Source organism: Procambarus clarkii, chromosome 12 (assembly GCF_040958095.1).
Source record: "Procambarus clarkii isolate CNS0578487 chromosome 12, FALCON_Pclarkii_2.0, whole genome shotgun sequence".
NCBI classification, from domain to species: Eukaryota; Metazoa; Arthropoda; class Malacostraca; order Decapoda; family Cambaridae; genus Procambarus; species Procambarus clarkii.
Genome location: NC_091161.1, coordinates 48,452,966 through 48,471,086, shown reverse-complemented (window position 1 = coordinate 48,471,086; position 18,121 = coordinate 48,452,966). Strand labels below are relative to the sequence as shown.

Sequence of the window (18,121 nt, the reverse complement as noted above, 5' to 3'; positions counted from 1 at the left end):
TACAGTCCACAGGGGAATTTTCTCCCAGAAAAAAAATTCGTCTGTGGACTGTACTCCCTACTACTAACGGCGTCGAGTCAGTCCTCAGGGACGGACGACGACTCCCAGATCTGGTTATACAGACTTAATAAATATTGAGACATGCATGGAGGGAGATGGCGAAGCATCTCATAATGAACGTCATCAAACGATTCTTCGCGGCAGGGGATCGTATTCCAGGGACCATAGGATTAAGGACTTGCCCGAAACGCTACGCGTACTAGTGGCTGTACAAGAATGTAACAACTCTTGTATATATCTCAAAAAAAAAAAAAAAAAATCTGAGCCCACTGCTGTAAATCCGCAGAGGGCCAGGGCAGACTGAAGTTCAAAAAGAGAAAGGATCGTTATAGGGAAGGCGGAGATGAGTGTGAAAATCTAAAGGATAAGATTCAAGAACAGGCTTACGAAGAAGGAAGGATTGAGGAAGATGAGAACCAGAGCTAACAGAAGAAAAGTGGGAACCCAGGTCGGCCGCGACCTTCACTGGATCCGCCACAAGAATTCCACGGAGGTGGAGAACCGGCGAGACATCTGGAACGAACTTGCCCGCAATCTTGCGGATCTTCTTCCAGATCTGCAGCTGAGGAGTATCGGACGTAATGGTGGAAACATAAGATTTCCAAATCTCACGTTTAGCTGTACGGATGGTCCTACAGGCCACCGCACTTGCCTTCCGAAACAGAATAAAAGAATCAGCCGTCCGCCAGCGGCGGTGTTTCTTCCAGGCTGCACGCCTACAGCGGATAGCCCGAGCACAGTCCGCATTCCACCAGGGAACGCACTTCCGTGTACCCCGGGAGGAAGCGCGAGGAATAGAGTAGAGGGCAGCGTCAAAGACAGTGTCATAAAAAAGGAGGAGGGCGCGAGGAAGAGGCAGAGAGGAGAGGTCAGAGAGAGTAGCACGGAGGGTGAATAGGCACCAGTCAGCCTTGGCAAACTGCCACCTAGGGAAGGAGAGGGAAGGGTGGAAAGAGAAAAAGGAAACGAGGATGGGGAAATGATCACTGTTATGGAGGTCATCAAGAACCTGCCACGTGAAATCTAAGTAAAGGGACGAGGAGAAGAGAAAGATAAAGACAGGAAAAGGTGCGAGTTCGGGAGTCCACATGAGTGGGCTCACCAGAATTCAGAAGAGATAGAGAAGAAGCGAGGACGAACAGCTCGAGAAGACGGCCTCGGGTGTTTGTCAGAATATCACCCCAGAGGGAATGTCGACAGTTGAAATCACCCAAAAGGAGCACCGGCTCAGGCAAGGAGTCCAGGAGGTGCTTAAGATCAGGAAGGGAAAGAGGGACATTTGGAGGGATATAAACGGAACAGACAGTATACCATTTACCCACAAAAACACAGGCAGCAGAACAATGAATAGGTGACGGAAGAAGTAGGGGGACGAAGGGAATTAAGAATTAATCAGAACGAATTAAGAGAGCAGTAGAGTTATGGGCCCCAGCAAGAGCTGGGGGGGGGGGGAGAAAGAAAGGAATAACTACGAAAGTGACCAGGACGAGCACCAAGCATTGGTTCCTGGAGACAAACACAAAGTGGTGTAAACTGTGTAATTAGAAGTTGGAGTTCATGGAAGTTGGCATAAAATCCACGAATATTCCACTGAAGAATAGACATTATCAAAGAGAAAGGACAGTAACAGAGAACAAGAAAGAAAGCAAGGTAAAGAGGAACACAGTTTATTAAAGAATCGCAGGATCAGGGTCAGGGTCAGGATCAGGAGCAGGGTCGGCAAAATCAGGGTTAGGGGGCATGGGTAAACTGAGTAAGGAGAGAGGGAAGGGAGCGAGAGAACAGACTAGAGGCGGACTGACGGGGTCCGGAGGAAGAGGAGGAGACAACTGAGATGGGCAGGCAAGGAGAGTCGGAGGAGGGGGGGCAGAAATCAGGGAGTGCACCTCAGAAAGGGCAGCAACAGAGAGGGAATCGGGGGCGGAAGAAACCTCCATATCTGGTACAGGGTGTCCAACCACTGAAATGAGAGGGGACGTAGTGACAGAGTCAGAGGGAGGGGGTGAGGAAGAGAGCGAAGCCTTCTTACCCACTGGAGAGGAAGGAGAGGAGCCAGGCTTACGTTTCTGACTCGAAGAGACAGGGGTTCCAGTAACAACGTACCGGGCGACAGACTCAATAGTCTCAGCAGGAGAAGAGGAGCGGGAGCGAATAACACGAAGATTGCTGGGAGGATGATGGATATCAGCCTGAACAGACAGGTGGCGTGGAGGGTCAAGAGACTGGGCGGAGGGTCGGGAAGGGAGAGTGGGGGGAGATGGGGAAGAAGACAAAGGAGATATGGTGGACTGGGTAGGAAAGGGGGAAACCCCAGATGAAGAACCAGGAGGGAGACCATCTGGGACAGGAGGCAAAGGAATAGGGAAGGAGGTGGTGGGTGTGGTCGGTTTTAAGGCCTGGAAACAGTTGTGAGACTGAGGAAGGTGGGAAGGATGAGGAGAGGTAGAACGCAATACGCGAGCGTAGGATACGCCCGCAAAAGGGGTGAGACGACGAACTTGGCATCTCGCTTCAGGAAAAGACAGACGATCACGGTGCTTCAAGTTGAGGACGGCTTCCTCGAGTTTGTAGTGTACACACGAGCGTGAGAAGGTAGGGTGGGCCTCACTGCAATTGAGGTAGCGAGCCTGGGAAGAAGTGCACTCGGACTTAGAATGACTATCGTCCCCACACATGGGGCATAGATACACCGTACTTGTGCATTTGAGGACACCGTGCCCGAACTTCCAACACTTATTGCAAAGTCTAGGAGAGGGAATGTACTGCTGAACGGAGCATCTGGCACCAGCAAGAATAATAGGGGCAGAAGGGTCCTACTATCAAAGGTGATTTTTAAAATACGAAGGGGCTGACGGCGACGACCACGAGGGTCGAGTAAATGTGTCCACCTGGAGGACAGAATGGCCCTGGGCTTCGAGGATATGTTTAATATCCTCATGGCAATCTTTGAGGTCCCGAACACCAACTGCAACATGGTGCTGGAGGAGAACAGTGCCAACACTGGCATTTAACCGAGCGTTTTTTGAGACCCCGAACAGGGGTCTCTCCAATGCAGGACAAAGCGGCTAAGCGACTAGCTGCATCCTGAGAAGGAGCAGCAACGACACGCGTACCGTAACTGGTGGAGTTAAAAGTAACAGAGGCATCTACTGAATCAACAAGGTGTTTATGGAGGGAGAAATCATCATGAGTAGAATCCAGATGGTGGAGATCAAAGTATTTAGCCCACGTAGTGGGACCGAACAAGGCGTTGTAAGTATTATTACAGGAAGAGATTGTGCGAGTGCGGCCGTGGCGGGGACGGCGTTGAGAACCACCAGAGAGAGAGAGGGGGTAAAAGGCGCAGTAATCACAATGAGAGACGTAGTCATGCCAGGGGACGAGGCGGTCACCACTGGGGGCTGGGGACTCGACCCTACTGCAGAGGAGGGAGGGGAGCTGAGGGGAGTAGTCAGGTCGTCGGGGCCCAATGCAGCGGGGGCTACAGGGCCCGGTCTTCCAACACAGTCCGACTCGGGGGCTTGGTCGCCCACCCCACGAGCCTGAGAAGGTACAAGGGAAATATTATCAGCCATGAAAACGAGGAAAAACTTTCATTCACGAATGTGCCCCCACACCCACCATGGAGCCACAATTAGAGGCAGGACACCCAACAAGAAGCTATCGCCGATCATGCCAGGGCCCCCCAGGGGTGCATCGTGAGTATACACCCTATAAACGCCACCTTAAGAACCGTGAGTCCGTCGAGAGCGGGTTCAGTGACGAAAGGATTGACAATAGAAGGTTCCCCTCGCTCGAGACATTGGGTACTACAGTTCTACGGGTGCAAGAGTATGCCTCCTCAAACGCCCGGACGTCAAAACAAATGAAGGTCGAAAGAATAGTCAAAACAAGCAAAAGGTCGGCAAGAAATGACAATTTGATAGGAGAAGAGGGGGAGAACAATGAAACACGGGGAAAAGGAAAAGGGGTCTGGCATAATTGGTAAAGGCAGGAGCATAAGGCTGCTAAAGGACAGAGGACTGACCTATGGAGCATCACACTCCAGCAGCTGCCCACCAAGCCCCCTCACGGCGACAATGGTCCAGACAGTGAGGGAGAAAATATTTCCTAATTTGTACGGTATCCTTCACTAGCGTTTTCACTTCATTTATTTTCTCTTGTAAGCCTAACATCTTTATGCATGCTCCTCTTCTAACATTTGGTCCAACGGGAGACATCTCCCGTCACACAGGGTGCAGTCACACCTCCATAGATCTCCAATATCATCTATTGATACTGGTAAGGGCTCAAAAGGACCTCCACTTACGGGCCATTCATGCCCGTACCACCTTTTGGGTGGCTTAATATTCATCAATCAATCAATCCATCCTCTCCTTGGGGGTGATGGTACTTACACGAGAGAGGGAGAGGTTCTCTTTTTGGTGATGGTGTTTATGTACTCTGGGCTGGGCTGGATTCTTTTTTTGGATCACTGGATGACGAGTTGCCAGTTTAGGAATTTCATCAGATTTCACCTTTAATGGGATTACAACATGGGATTGGATCCAGTTTAGGGTTATGTTGAGTATTTTGCCTTTAGCGACTGCTCCAAGATACAAAACGGTAGTAATCATTTCCACGCTGTCTTAACCACTACATCTTTCCTAATATTTGAAGTGCAGCTTTCGAGTCAGTTTGTATAATTGCATTTATAGTATTGTGTGATAACATAGGCGAATGTCTGTTGTATGGCAAACAGCTCAGTTTGGGTTGATGATACTGGTCCAGCTAGTCTCCAATATGTCTGTTGGCTATAGGTGCAAAAAGCAGCACCATCACTAAATAATCATTTAATGGGATTCCAACGTAGGATTGGATCCAGTTTAGGGTTATGTTGAATCTTTTGCCTTTGCTACTGCTCCAAGATACAAAATGGTAGTAATTATTTCCACGTTGTCTTTCAGCTTCTTTTTTCCTAATATATACAGTGCAGCTTTTGAGTCTGTGTTTGATTGCATTTTGGGTGTTTTGTGCAATCACGTACTCGAATGCCTTTAGTATGGCAAGCAGCTCAGTTTGGATGATTGATATACTGTGCCTCCCAATCTCTAATAGGCCTATTCGTTGTCCGTGCAAAGAGCAGCGCCAGCACACACACATTGTGTCCACTGATCTGTCTGTGAAGATGTGGGTGGCTCCTGCTACTGCAATGCTGGTCATTTGCTCTTCTATGATGCGCCTTAGGATTGTTGGATCAGAGGAAGCCTTGTTCAGTGGAATACTTTCTATTACAATTTTGAAGGTGGGCTCCTCCCACGGTGGGTGACAAGTGTAGACTTTGTGACTTGGCCAAAAAATCTTAGTCGTAGTTTTGGCCGAGTCCAACCACCAAGGCCTGTCGTACTGGGACTGGATCAGGGGAAACCATTATCTTACTGATAATCGTAGCTGTTCTTTGATTTTTTTTTTTGAGAGGACAAACCCGTATCCAGTCTGTTTCAAGCCTGGTTCAAGGGCAGCTCTCATAGCATTGCTTCGTGCTGCCATTTTTTCCTGTTACTGTGTTTGGCTTGAGTGCAGATGCTGCATAGGCGATCACTGATCAGACTGCCTGTATATATATGCGAATGACCTGCAGATTGGAGTACCTACTCCAGGTACTGCAGTAGGTACTCCAGTACTGCAGTAGGTCAGTACTGCAGAACTGACCTACTGCAGTACCTAACCTCCAGAGATGGAGGTTAAGTACTTGAGGATTGCCATTCTGGCTGCCGTTCTCTTTCTCTCGAGTAAGTGACCTCAGCATTAAATTTTGTCTAGGATTGTTCCTAGATACTGGTAAGTGTCTACTCATTCAATTGGATGAACCTATACTTTGAGATGAATGTTGGGCTTCACTATTTTTACGGGTCTGGCTTTTGTTAGGGTTAAATTTTACCAATCTACTTTGCCTCTTCTCAGATGTAATCTAAGCATTTAGGTGCAAGGCACGCCACATCTTTATTTTATGATGACAAAGTCATTCGCATAGTTTAGCAGCCTGCAGTGTTGTGGGAGTTTCAGCATCATTATTCTTTCCATTAAACAGTTGAAGAGTAGGGAGCTGAGTTTGCCTTCTTACGGTTTACCATTTTCATTCTTCTGTATTCAGTAACTGTACCATGTAGTTTGATTCTTACTTCTTCTTCTTGGTCCAGGAGAGCAGGTTGCCTTTGACCACTTTGTCAATGGGGCATCGACATAGCCTTTGAATTAGCTAGCGCCCCAACTTTTTCGTGATTCGGGAATATTAGTAGTATTGGTCTGTCATTCAGTTTGACTAACAAAGTTCTAATACATTCCACTGTGCCAACCCCTTTTCTATAGGCATACATGTCCTGGGGCAGTTTAGGCATTTTCCACTAAGGTGTGTGGAGTGCCATTCTGTCAGCCGTCTTGGCTGCACAGCTTTGGAGAGATGGGTCTTGGATTAGCTGGATCTTTGGGTTTTGGGATCGGCTCTGTTTGCCCTATTCCAAGCTGTAGGTCTAGTTTGAGAAGTCCAGGCTAAATTAATTAACCTTAGGTCTGCAGCGAGCTCCTCTGGCCCGAGGTTCCTTATAATTGTATAAGTTATTTTGTCTCCCGGAGATGTATCTTTGGAGATTTTCTTAGCTTGATTGAGCTCGACCAATGTGAAAGGGGGTATCCATGTCAGCAACTTCTGCACATGCTGTTAGTAATTTATTTCAGCTTTCTCCTTCTAATCCTTTCTGCACTGCTAGTATATCTGGTGGAAGTGGATTACTTGCTGCTCTTTGTGCAAATTTGGTTGCTAGTCCTTAAGCTTCCTGTTGAGGATCCTTAGAGTATGGTGCTTTTGGTGTTTCATTTCCCTTTGGCCCTGTGAATTTGCTGCCACGTCGCTCAAAGAGAAGTGAGTTCATTCAGATGTGAACACAATCCAGCCTGTTGTGTTCTTTGGTTATCCTGGTTCCTTGGTGCAAATGTTCCTTGACCTCACAGTAGGGTCCTGTTGCGATTACGTGGCTATATTGTTTATGGCTTCCTTGATCAGAGGAGTCTGTGATTGAATTCTTTGACACGTTCGCACTAATACCAGTGATATTTGTGGTGTTTGGTGGACTGTTTGTTCAGTGGAATTGAGTGGTTAGCTGCTCTTTGAATTGCTTTGACAAAATCTTGTTCTGCCTGATTAATGTACTCAGGAACAACATTTTCTTTGACACTGAGATGAGGTTTTGAAAGTGGTCCCATTTCGTTAGAACGAAATTCCAGGCTTCTGGTGGAAGTGGTGTGGATATTTCCATCTCTTGATCAATTTGGACCCCATGGTGTTAACTTGTGAGTGTGGTCTCTACTGACCATGCGGTTGCATCTGAGGGAGGCTGAAGTAAAGATAAGATCTAGTCTTCCTTCTTGAATGTCCTGACTTCCAGGACGAGCGTGTGTCTTGCTTTCCGACCGCCCCTCGCGGTCACCTGTCCCTCGATAGAATTCTTGGTGACTCGGATACTTTTGATATCGTTCGCCTTATGCGTTTTTGTTCTCGTATTGGCATCCTTGGTGATATTTAGCGCCCTCTGATTATTTTGCGTATTTGATGGTGCTACATAGCCTTCCCGGTTTGGTGCCTTCTTTTGATAATTACTTACTTACTTACTTCCTTCTTGAATGTGGGTGTGTTCATCCTTGTTTGGGACATGAATTTCTGGCAGCTGGTCTAGTAGATGTGCTAGGTGAGTGCCAGCCTCATTTGTTGTCGGAGTCCAGTGTCACACGATGATGGGCATTGAAATCACCACAAACTATTATTCGATGTTTTGGAGTGTCCAAATAACACCGAGACTCGTTTCTGTTCCTGGAGACCTGTACAGTGGACTCTTCCATAACCTCTGTCCCCGGCCCACAATCAGGTGGGATGAGTGTGGGTTTGAGATCAGCGCATATTTCACATACATGTCACATCCACCGGATTGCACATTGACCCATGGATGGAAGAAGCCTCGATGGACTGAGATTTTAGGTTCTAATCCGTCTCGAAGCAACCTCTCCAGTAGTGTAGGATGTCTGTGCCTTTGGTTGCCGTTATGCATTGGAAGTGTTGCAATTTTTGTGCACATCCCTTGCGCATTCCATTGCAGGATCTTTAGTCCACTTTGTTATTGGAACTTGTTTGTTACGTGACATCCGTCAGATGAACTCGCCATGGAAGTTGGAATTGGATTTTTTGATGTTGGTGCACTTGAAACTGACAAATCAATATCGAATTCAGAAGTACTGGACTCGATCTTTTTTTTGTGTGTGTGTGGGTTAAATGTTTTTCTGCCCTGCATGCTTGAACATGTGGATATTTTGAAATTTCTCTCTCCAGTACACCTGGCCTGACACCATATGGGCAGGTACAGCCGTCATATCCTTCTCATTGCGACCCTTTGAGGGTGTGGATACAATGTTACCTAAACGTCTAAAGGTTAGAGTAAGCACCCTCGACGGTCATTCTTTCGGGAAAAGCGATATTCTGAAGGTCTTGAAGGACGTGGCCGGCATTACACCTTCTAATATTAGTCAGGAAGGTGGTGATATCGTGCTCTTTTTTTCATGTGAGGAAGAATTAGAAAAACTCTTGAACAACAATGCCATACTTCGCAAGGAGCACCCCCTACGTCCTCACTTCCCACGTCAGTTCCTGGCCGGAAGAACTGTTTTTACCAGCAGGACCAACCAGTGGATCGCTGACCGACAGCAACATAAGATCATGGACAGCATCGAGGACGAAAATCCGAACCTGAGAGTATTCAACCTAGAGTTCTGCAGCACCGACAAATTACAATGAAGATTACTTTCACCACAATAGCTGCGTCCACACAGGCTGCCACATAGGCTTCCACACAAGGTTCCTACCGTTTCGGCTTACAAATACCACCCCACCAAGTAAAAAAGGAACGTTCCCAGGACCTCCAGCAGTGCTTAAAGTGCTACGAGCTCTTCCACCCCCAAAAAGTGTCAGCACCCCCGTCCAGAAGTGCAGCCCGTGAGCACTGGACCATCACTACTCCATATGCAAGGCAACTACACATCGCTGCTTTCTCTGCGATAGCAATCGCCCCGCAATTTCCTACCTCTGTTCTCGCAGACAGGAAAACATAAAGACCAAGGTTGAAGCAAAGAGAAGTAACCCTTCTACCACCATGACCAGAGCCCAGCGCTCAACCCACCACCTCATCTCCCACCCACCGAGCGACCAAGAGACTTTCCACTCTTACCAAATAGTGGCTCCTCCCACCAGGCGACCCAGCCTTCACAATGGGGACCCAAGGCCCCACAGGCTCCTTCGCAGCCCCCTGCATCACGTGCAGGCATTATCCCTGGTCTTATTAAACTAGTGGAGATGCTTGCCGGACCACACAACTACCCCTGGCGCAAGACTCACTGCCTCCACTACCACTCAGGATACTACTACCAGGACGACCACGAGGTCGATTTCAACAGACTCCATAACCACACAAGACTCGAGCTGCACAAACAGGCATTTCCTTTTCCAGCTCCCAACACTCCTACCATCACCCATCTCGGCAGCCACGCTGGCAGACGTGCTGTCTACAAATGCTAACACCACCACCAACGCTCCTGAAATAGCTAAAACCACCAATACATGACACCTGAGCCTACCTCAGGCTGCGAGGCGAAAGACGAAAACACCAACTATGGATGTTACGGACTCTTCAGAGGAGATTATCTTAGTAGGAGCTCCACCGCCGCACCACAAATACGACACCTACTCGATACAAGACCTCATTGAGGCCACCTCACCAAACTCCAACGACAACACGGCTCAGCCAAAGTCTCGGGCAAAGAAAACAATGGAAGACCCGGAGGTCTACACTAATCCACCAGCTCCATAACAGATACAGCCAGCCCTCCTGGGCTGAAATCCACATTGAAGACCCTCAGTTATCCCTAGATCTCTAGTATCAGCTATTGATACAGATAATGGCTCCAAAGAGCCTCCACTTACGGGCTCACCATACCCCATGCAACTTGGAACGTTTTGTTCTGAGTAGCTGAATCTAAAACTACATAATATTCCTAATAAGTGCGATAAAACAAAACGAAAAAGAACCCCCACCCCCTCTATTTAAAATTTTTACCTACTTGTCACAGTAACAAGGTTTCCGCGAATAACCAAACTCAGTTACGGCCTCACTATAGTTCGTGCTACAAAGAAATTTTGTAACGAGTAGCTGAATCTAAAACATCGTTTTCCTCACTGCTGAAGAGGGTCCTTGTTTGGGACCGAAATATGCAGTCTACGTTTCGTTGTGTTTTCAAAATAGTGGGTTATTTTCATTTGTATATACATTATAAATAACAAAGGTGCCAGGACAGTGCCTTAATTTAAAAGTTTCCCACTCAGACTAAACTCCATTTATAGTATCTCTTGCTACATTTGGTATAACAATATCCTAATGCACCTTAAGAGAGCACCCCTAATACCGTGATAATGTCTGCTTACTTTCATGTGGTACTGTATTAGAAGCTAATCTGGCGTCAATTTTCACAATGACAAACATTTTCACCTATCAACTGCCTCTCTTATGCTGGAATAGATTGCTAGAAATTTGTCAAACATAAACGGCCGTTATTAAAACCATATTGTGAATCTCTATTAATATCTGTTTTTCAAGATGAAGACGAGTGCTTTTACAATTATCGATTTAAGCAACTATAAGACGATAGGCTAATAGGCCGATAGTTTGACGCTGGTGATCTATTTGCTTTCTTAAAAATTTAAAACATTAGAATCAAGGAAACTGTAGAAGGCCTAACCTACGCTTGAAACAACCAAGGGATCCTACGTGTTCCACAAAGCGTAACCGAACCAGTATTTACCCAGGTCTTTCATATATCTAAACTTATCCAATTTTTATCTATTGTTTCATGTTTTATTATGTGTTGATACTTTTAATACCTTATTAATAACCCTTTGTCATGCCCGTTCATCCACTTGTACACATCAGTAATGTCAGTAAGTTATTGTATATATTAAAAAAGGAAAACAATGGATATAAAATGGATAAGTTTAGATTTTGGGGAGACCTGGCAAATAATTGACTAATAACAGGGTTGTGGATTTGTGGAATCAGTTATCAGGTAACATAATAGATGTACAGTGAGGTACAGTGAGAGGGTGTTAGCTGGAGGTCCAATTGTCCTGATACTGAAAATGCAAGTTGTAGTGAGTGAACTGTCACCAGTTCACTCACTACAACGTCCAGGAGCAAAGCAATGTGGGGCTCAGAAGGCAAAGTTGGATTCCATGTGGAAGGAGCTACGACAGATGTAGGAGCAAAGACAGATGAAACAACCTTAAGAGGGATTAAATGAGGAGAGCAACAGTAGAAAGTCTTCGTCTTGGAATGTCGCAAAGGACAGGGATCTTAAGAAGACTATGACAAAGCCGCCTGCAAATGTCATAAAGACTTCCAACCCATTTGCCATGCTGGAAGAAGTGTTGTAGGGAGACTGCAGTTCGTTCGAAAGACAAGACAACGAAGGGAGAGCAGGTCCCTTGGGTTGCTCACAAAGTAAAGGAAGTACTTAAGCAAATTTTGGTTGTTGGAGATTCCCAGGTGAGGTATTTGGATAGAGCCTGTTATGCCAGAGATAAGGGGGAACTGGTTAAAGGTTTGCTATCCGGGAGCATGAATTGGTGATATAGTAAACAACATGAATGTTATGGCTGGAAATGGGAATAAACCCATTATTTGGATCAGTGCTGGTTGAAATTATGTAGGACGAGATATGAGTGAGGAACTGATAGAGAAGTTTAAGACAGCCATAGAATTAGTTAGGAGCACGGGAGGAATCCCGATCATACGTGGCATTCTTCTTAGAGGGAGTAAGAAATGAATAGTTGTCGAGGGCATTTGGTGTCAATTGCCGGACTGAACAAATATTGTAAATCAAATGCAGTATCATTCATTGATAACTGGGAACACTTCTTTGGAAGGAATGACATGAATACACACAAATCACAATAGCGTGATACATAAAATAAACAAATCCATAAGGGCTGTGATGAGGGTTCGAACTTACGTCCAGGAAGATCCCAGATGCACCTGTCGTCTGTCAGATATCGTGTCGTGGCGCAGTCGACTAAGGCGCGCGTCTGGGATCATCCTGGACGTACATTCGCACCCACATCTCAGCCCTTGTGGATTTGTTCTTTTAATGACATGAATGCTCGGACTGGAGTTGTTGCCGTTGCCAACTCGTTGGAACCTGTGGTGGGAGGGGTGTGTGTGGGTTTAAACTGTTAGTAGATAATGGTATGGGAATAGATATGGAGAAAGGATGCAATAAAAGTATGTGTTGTGAGGGGGGGAATGAAAAAGGAAGAAAAATAACAATACACTTAAGGTATATTACACGAACAGTAGGAGTCTAAAAAACAAAATAAAAGATTTAAATGCTCTTGTCTGCACAGAAACAATAGACATTATTGCACTTACCGAAACATGAAATGTAGAAAACGAAGAACAAGTAGCTGAATATCAATAGTTCACAAATGTTAATATATTAGAAGAGGAAGGGAAGTAGGCACATATGTTTGGGAAAATTTGAAATGTAGTCTCAGTTTGTGTATGACTCGGTTTTAATTCCCTCTATCTGGCTAGAATTAACCGAAAAGCTAAAAATCTTACAGTAGTTATATACAGGTCACCAAAGTTAGACAGATTAGAAGCAAATCATCTATGAGATGAAATACCTAGAGCATCTAGGTCAAACAGTTTGTCATGGGTGACTTTAATTCAATTTAATTTAATTTAATTTACTTGTTAAAGTCACCCATGACAAACTGTTTGACCTAGATGCTCTAGGTATTTCATCTCATAGATGATTTGCGTCTAATCTGTCTAACTTTGGTGACCTGTATATAACTACTATAAGATTTTTAGCTTTTCGGTTAATTCTAGTCAGATAGAGGGAATTAAAACCGAGTCATACACAAACTGAGACTACATTTCAAATTTTCCCAAACATGTGTGCCTACTTCCCTTCCTCTTCTAATATATATACATTTGTGAACTAGTTTAAATCAGTTTATTTGATATTCAGCTACTTGAATTAACTAGCTTACCAGAACAGGGAATAATAAAGCAGAAGATTATCTATAATTGAGAATTTCTTCTCTAAGCAACATATTATAGCATTATGGAACCAACGTGTGAAAATAATAATTTATATACAGTGATACAAATAATAGGTTTGTTCACGTTTCCAGTCATTAGGTAAGTCATGTTTACTATATCACCAATTCCTGCTCCGAGATAAACTCTTAACCTGTACCCACTATCTCTGGTACAAAATGCTCTACCCAAATACCTCACATGGGATTCTCCCATAACCAAAATTCACTTAGCTGTTTCCTATAATTTGTGAACACACCGAGGGACCTGAGCTCCTTCGTTGTCTTGCCTTTCGAGCGAATGGCAGTCTCCCTGCAGCACTCCTCTTTCAGCAAAGCGAATGACTTGGAAGTTTTTGATATCTGTAGTCGGCCTCGCCAGTCTCATTAAGACCCCCATCCCATACGATATTCCAAGTCAAGGACCCTCTACTGCTGCTCTCCTTCTTTGCTTCCTCGTGACGTTGTTTCGTCTGTCTTAGCTCCTGCATCTGTCGTAGCTCCTCCCGCAGGGAATCCAACTCTGTCCGTTTCAGAGCTCTACATAGCTCGCTCACTAGCACCAGTTCACTCATCACTACTAACATTTTCAGTATCAAATCAATTGATACCAGTAACAGGGTTGCTGATTTGTGGAACCAATTACCACGTAACATAATAGGAGGATTACTTGAATGTTACAAGCGTAAATTAGACATATATATATGAATGGGTTTGGGTGGATATAAACATTTGTTGCCACGTATTGGCCAATAGGAATTTTACAGTTAACAATGAAGTTATTATATCAACTGTTTCCATTGATATAACCTATAGGTTTAGCAGAAGCTTTGCTAACGTGAAGTTACAAAACATCGAATCTTTCCACTATCAACTGCCTCAATTATGCTGGAATACGAAATCAAATTTGTCAACCCACGATTGGCCTTATTAAAACCATGTTGTAAATCATTTATTTAACCTGCTTTTCAACATGTAGAAAAAAGTTTTGCCATTTTAGATTGAAGTAATCTTCAAGAAATAGTCGTTAAACTAATTGGCCGCAGTTCAACGTAGTTGATCCTCTCCTTTCTTAATGTGTACCGCATAGGCAACCCTCCACGACTCAGTGCAATGCCCGACTCTAATGGTTTAATAAAAATGCTGGAGAGTGGATCATGAAGCTCATCTTTACAGTCTTTAAGTACACTGGTAGAGACTTCATCTGCCCATGGGGGACCTGTTTGGCTTTAATTTATCATGGATTTGCTTAAGAACTTTAGTTCTTACATAGGAGAATCCTTGTAAGCACTAAACTAGTCAATCACCAATGAAGACTTGTTTGGTTGAAGGCATAATGTTAAGCTCTTCATTAGTAAATAAAGACTAAATACTTCTTGAAAATTAGCATAATTTTTAATCAGTTGTCTGATCGATCTGTTTTAGTGTTTTTTTTTGTCCCTTATTTGATATACCCCTGAACCAACTCGCTCTGACCCATATATGAGGGATCTCTGATCTCATCATCCACTAGAGATGGTACTGGAGTCAGAGGTCTTCCATACATTAGGTGCGCAGGACTTAATGACTCATGTTGAGTAGAATCATCAGACCAGTATGTCAACGGCCGGTTATTCACCCTTGATTCGATTTCCGTGATTACTGTCTGGAGTTCTTGAAGATTGATTTTCTGACGGTGTAGAGATTTTCTCAAGGATCTTTTGACAGTTCCTATTAACCGTTCATAAAATCCTCCATGCCATGGGGCTCTCGGAGGGATAAATTTCCATCTGCAATGATGCTGTTCCAGTGTGGAAGTAACTGCAGGATGGGAACAGATTTCCCGTAGACATGCTTCTCCAGCTACCAAGTTTGCTCCGTTGTCTGCAATCATCAGCTTAGGGCATGATCGGTGTGCTGCGAATCTGCGGAAGGCCTGGATAAATGATTGAGCAGTCATATCGGATGTTACCTCTAGATGTACTGCTCTAGTAGTCACTTCTATTTCAGCAAGAATTTTATCAACTACTATGGCTTCGACTGTCCTTTGGGGTGTACCTAGACAGACATTGAGTTGTACTACCTGAAAGGTTCTAAGACCTGAATTGGAAAAAACCCTGATATGGATGTAGATATTTCCTTTGAAGATTTAAGTTGTAAATCTTCTGCCATTTTTTTACTGATAGGTTTTCTGTGACCCTTGATCAAAAAAGCCTCTTGTTTGAATACAAATTCCTTGATTGCATAGTCCTAGCTGTGCAGTAGGTAATATGGCTGTGGTAACAGTCTCTGTTTCTAAGGCATTGACATTACTCATTACTGTACAGAATTGTACAGCTGTTGAGGTATTATCATCTTTTGGCTTTGCCTGAGATGCAGGTTGATTATTGGATGTCTGTGATCTGGATTGAGTGTTGATATCACCACAGAGTGCTGTGTGATGTACACTTTTATGACAATATTGGCAGTTCTGCAATTTAGTGTTACATTCTCTCATATCGTGCTTCCGTAGATAACTGATGCACCTGTTCAGAGATTTCAGTCGACTAATTCGACTGGCACGGTCTTCATAAACTGTGCATTGATAAATGGTATGGGCTTCCTGACATAATAATCATCTTGGGGCACTTGCAGCTCCTTTTGTCTTATCTGTCTTGGGAGCGTGATTTCCTACAGTTCTGTTAACTGTGGGGGATATAGCATATGAGCCAACATTACTCTGTTTCCACTTTGTAGAAGAGGAGTTTTGTTGCCTTGATTTTTGACTGCCAGTTGGGACATTTTTATTTTTGTCCGAAGATTCACCTTTGGTGATTTTTCTTGTTCTAAGTTTTCCTCGGCTTCGTAATCTTTGTACGTAAGCTCGAAGTCCATCAAAGATTTGGTTCTGTGATAAGATGATATAATGGGTACATAGGCTGTCTATGACCTCATTAGGAAGTTTCCTTTGAATGATTAACTTTGTAAGCCACTCTGCATTTCCTACGGGTACTTTAGTACTGAGGGCTTTAATGATTGATTCTATAGACAATCGAAATGATTGTAGTGACTCATAACATTTATTTGGAGAGGATAAATCCAATAATTTGTATGAGACGGGCAATTGCAGTCTCCTTATCACTGTAGTTATCTTGTAACAACTGTAGGGCATGGTCGTAATCATCATCTGTTAATGACAAATTAGCAATGACCTGCCTTGCTTCTCCCCATAACTGGCCCTGCAAATACTGAAACTTTGTAGCCTTTTTGAGAGAAGCCTTGGAGTTTATTATAGAATCAAGGGTCCTCCAGAAGGTATCCCAATCGTCTTCATCCTTGCCCTCAAAATATGGTAAATGCGCCTTTGGGAGCTCTGTTGCTATATGTGTGATAGTTGCAGTATCCTGCTGAGTAGATGAGCTCACATTTGATTGGGTTTCTGCTTGTGATATTTGTTTGATTAAAGGATCTAGTTGATCTTGGATTTTATCTTCATACATTGACATTTCAGCAATGATTTCCTGAAGTTCTCTTTTGGTTAGATCTGCAGTAGCCATTTCTGTTAGATAAATCTCTGCATGGCGCATGATTTGATCAAATTTTGCAACTGAAGTTTTAATTCAGTTATTCAAGATGATTAAATCAAGAGATACTTGATTAGCTAACTTTTGACATCTGTCAAGCTGTAGAGTCAAGTGATTTTTTAGACAGTGTCCTTTTCTTTCCTGTTTCTGTAGCAGGTGAAGAATTGATGCCATATGGATTTTTCCGAGATATTTTCTTTTTTTGACAAAAAACCAGTGTTGAATGTAATGAAACGCTATTTTCTGGGTGAGCCCTGGAGGCTCCCTGGAGCTTATCGGGCTAATGAATGTTATATTAGACCGGGACATTAGCTAAGGAGTTCAGACCTACCAGGGACCAGCGCCAGAACCTGGCCCCTTCAGAGAGGTTTCAGGGAGCAATGGCTCTGGAAAACCCCCTTGTGGTTGGAGTTTTCCTTATCTGCCATCGACTGGGGTTAGGCACCCAGAAAGGTAGGCATAACAAAACAAACCCCACATGGTAAAAAACTAAAACAAAAAAACGAACAGAGGTAGAATCTCCCTACAATCCCAAGGAAACAAGCAAACATCACACTTTATTGTCGCACCGATCGTCCGCGCAGCCCTCCCCACCCGAAGAGGGGGAGGGGGGGAGCCCCAACCTACCGCGCCGGCTGCCAAGCTTCAGTTCGGAAGCTAAGCTTCAACTAACGCGAAAAAAACGCCGACCGGTGGGAGGGAGGGTTGCCAGGAAGCCTCCGGGGCTCACCCAGAAAATGGCGTTTCATTATATTCAACGCTGGTTTTCTGTGGGGAACCCCTACGGCTCCCTGGAGCTTCATAGCCAAAGAGAAGGAACAGAAAGGGCTAACCCGGGAGGCGGCCGCCACAAACTCCGCAACGCAAAGCCGAGACAACAGGTTGCAACCTGTGACCCAAGGCAACAAGAACGAACAGGAGCAGACGCACATAAAGAATGGGCGGCCAAGAACCTGTGCGACCCTCAAATCCCTGTGCTCGAAATGAGCCTTAGACATCACCAACACATCGGCAAAAGCTGCAAACGTCCGAACAATACGGGCGCAAAGACTGACTGCAGGCTGCAATCACCCTGATCAAGGACCAGAACGGCTCAGGTAATGCATGAGCAGGCCGGAGGTGAAACAAAACATGAGAAAGCGTATGAAACGGGGCAGATGTGACGTCCACCCAGAACGCAAGCCGGAGCGGCTCCGCCAGCGCCGCACAAAACGAGGCGACAGTAAGAACATCAAATAACTGTAGTCCTGAAAACCCAAGAAAGGACAAGACAACCTGATGCGAAAGAGAAGACAACGTACAAAGAGCAAGAAAAAGTGCATAGAAACACCAGGAATGTCATACT

General features: G+C 44.6%; 1 protein-coding gene across 1 annotated transcript; it reads right to left on the bottom strand.

Moving 5' to 3' along the window:
* Positions 1 to 16,272: 16,272 nt before the first annotated feature.
* LOC138364050 (uncharacterized) lies at positions 16,273 to 16,779 on the bottom strand. The gene has a single exon (XM_069323477.1). The coding sequence runs from the start codon at positions 16,777 to 16,779 to the stop codon at positions 16,273 to 16,275; it is 507 nt and encodes a 168-aa protein (XP_069179578.1).
* Positions 16,780 to 18,121: the final 1,342 nt, after the last annotated feature.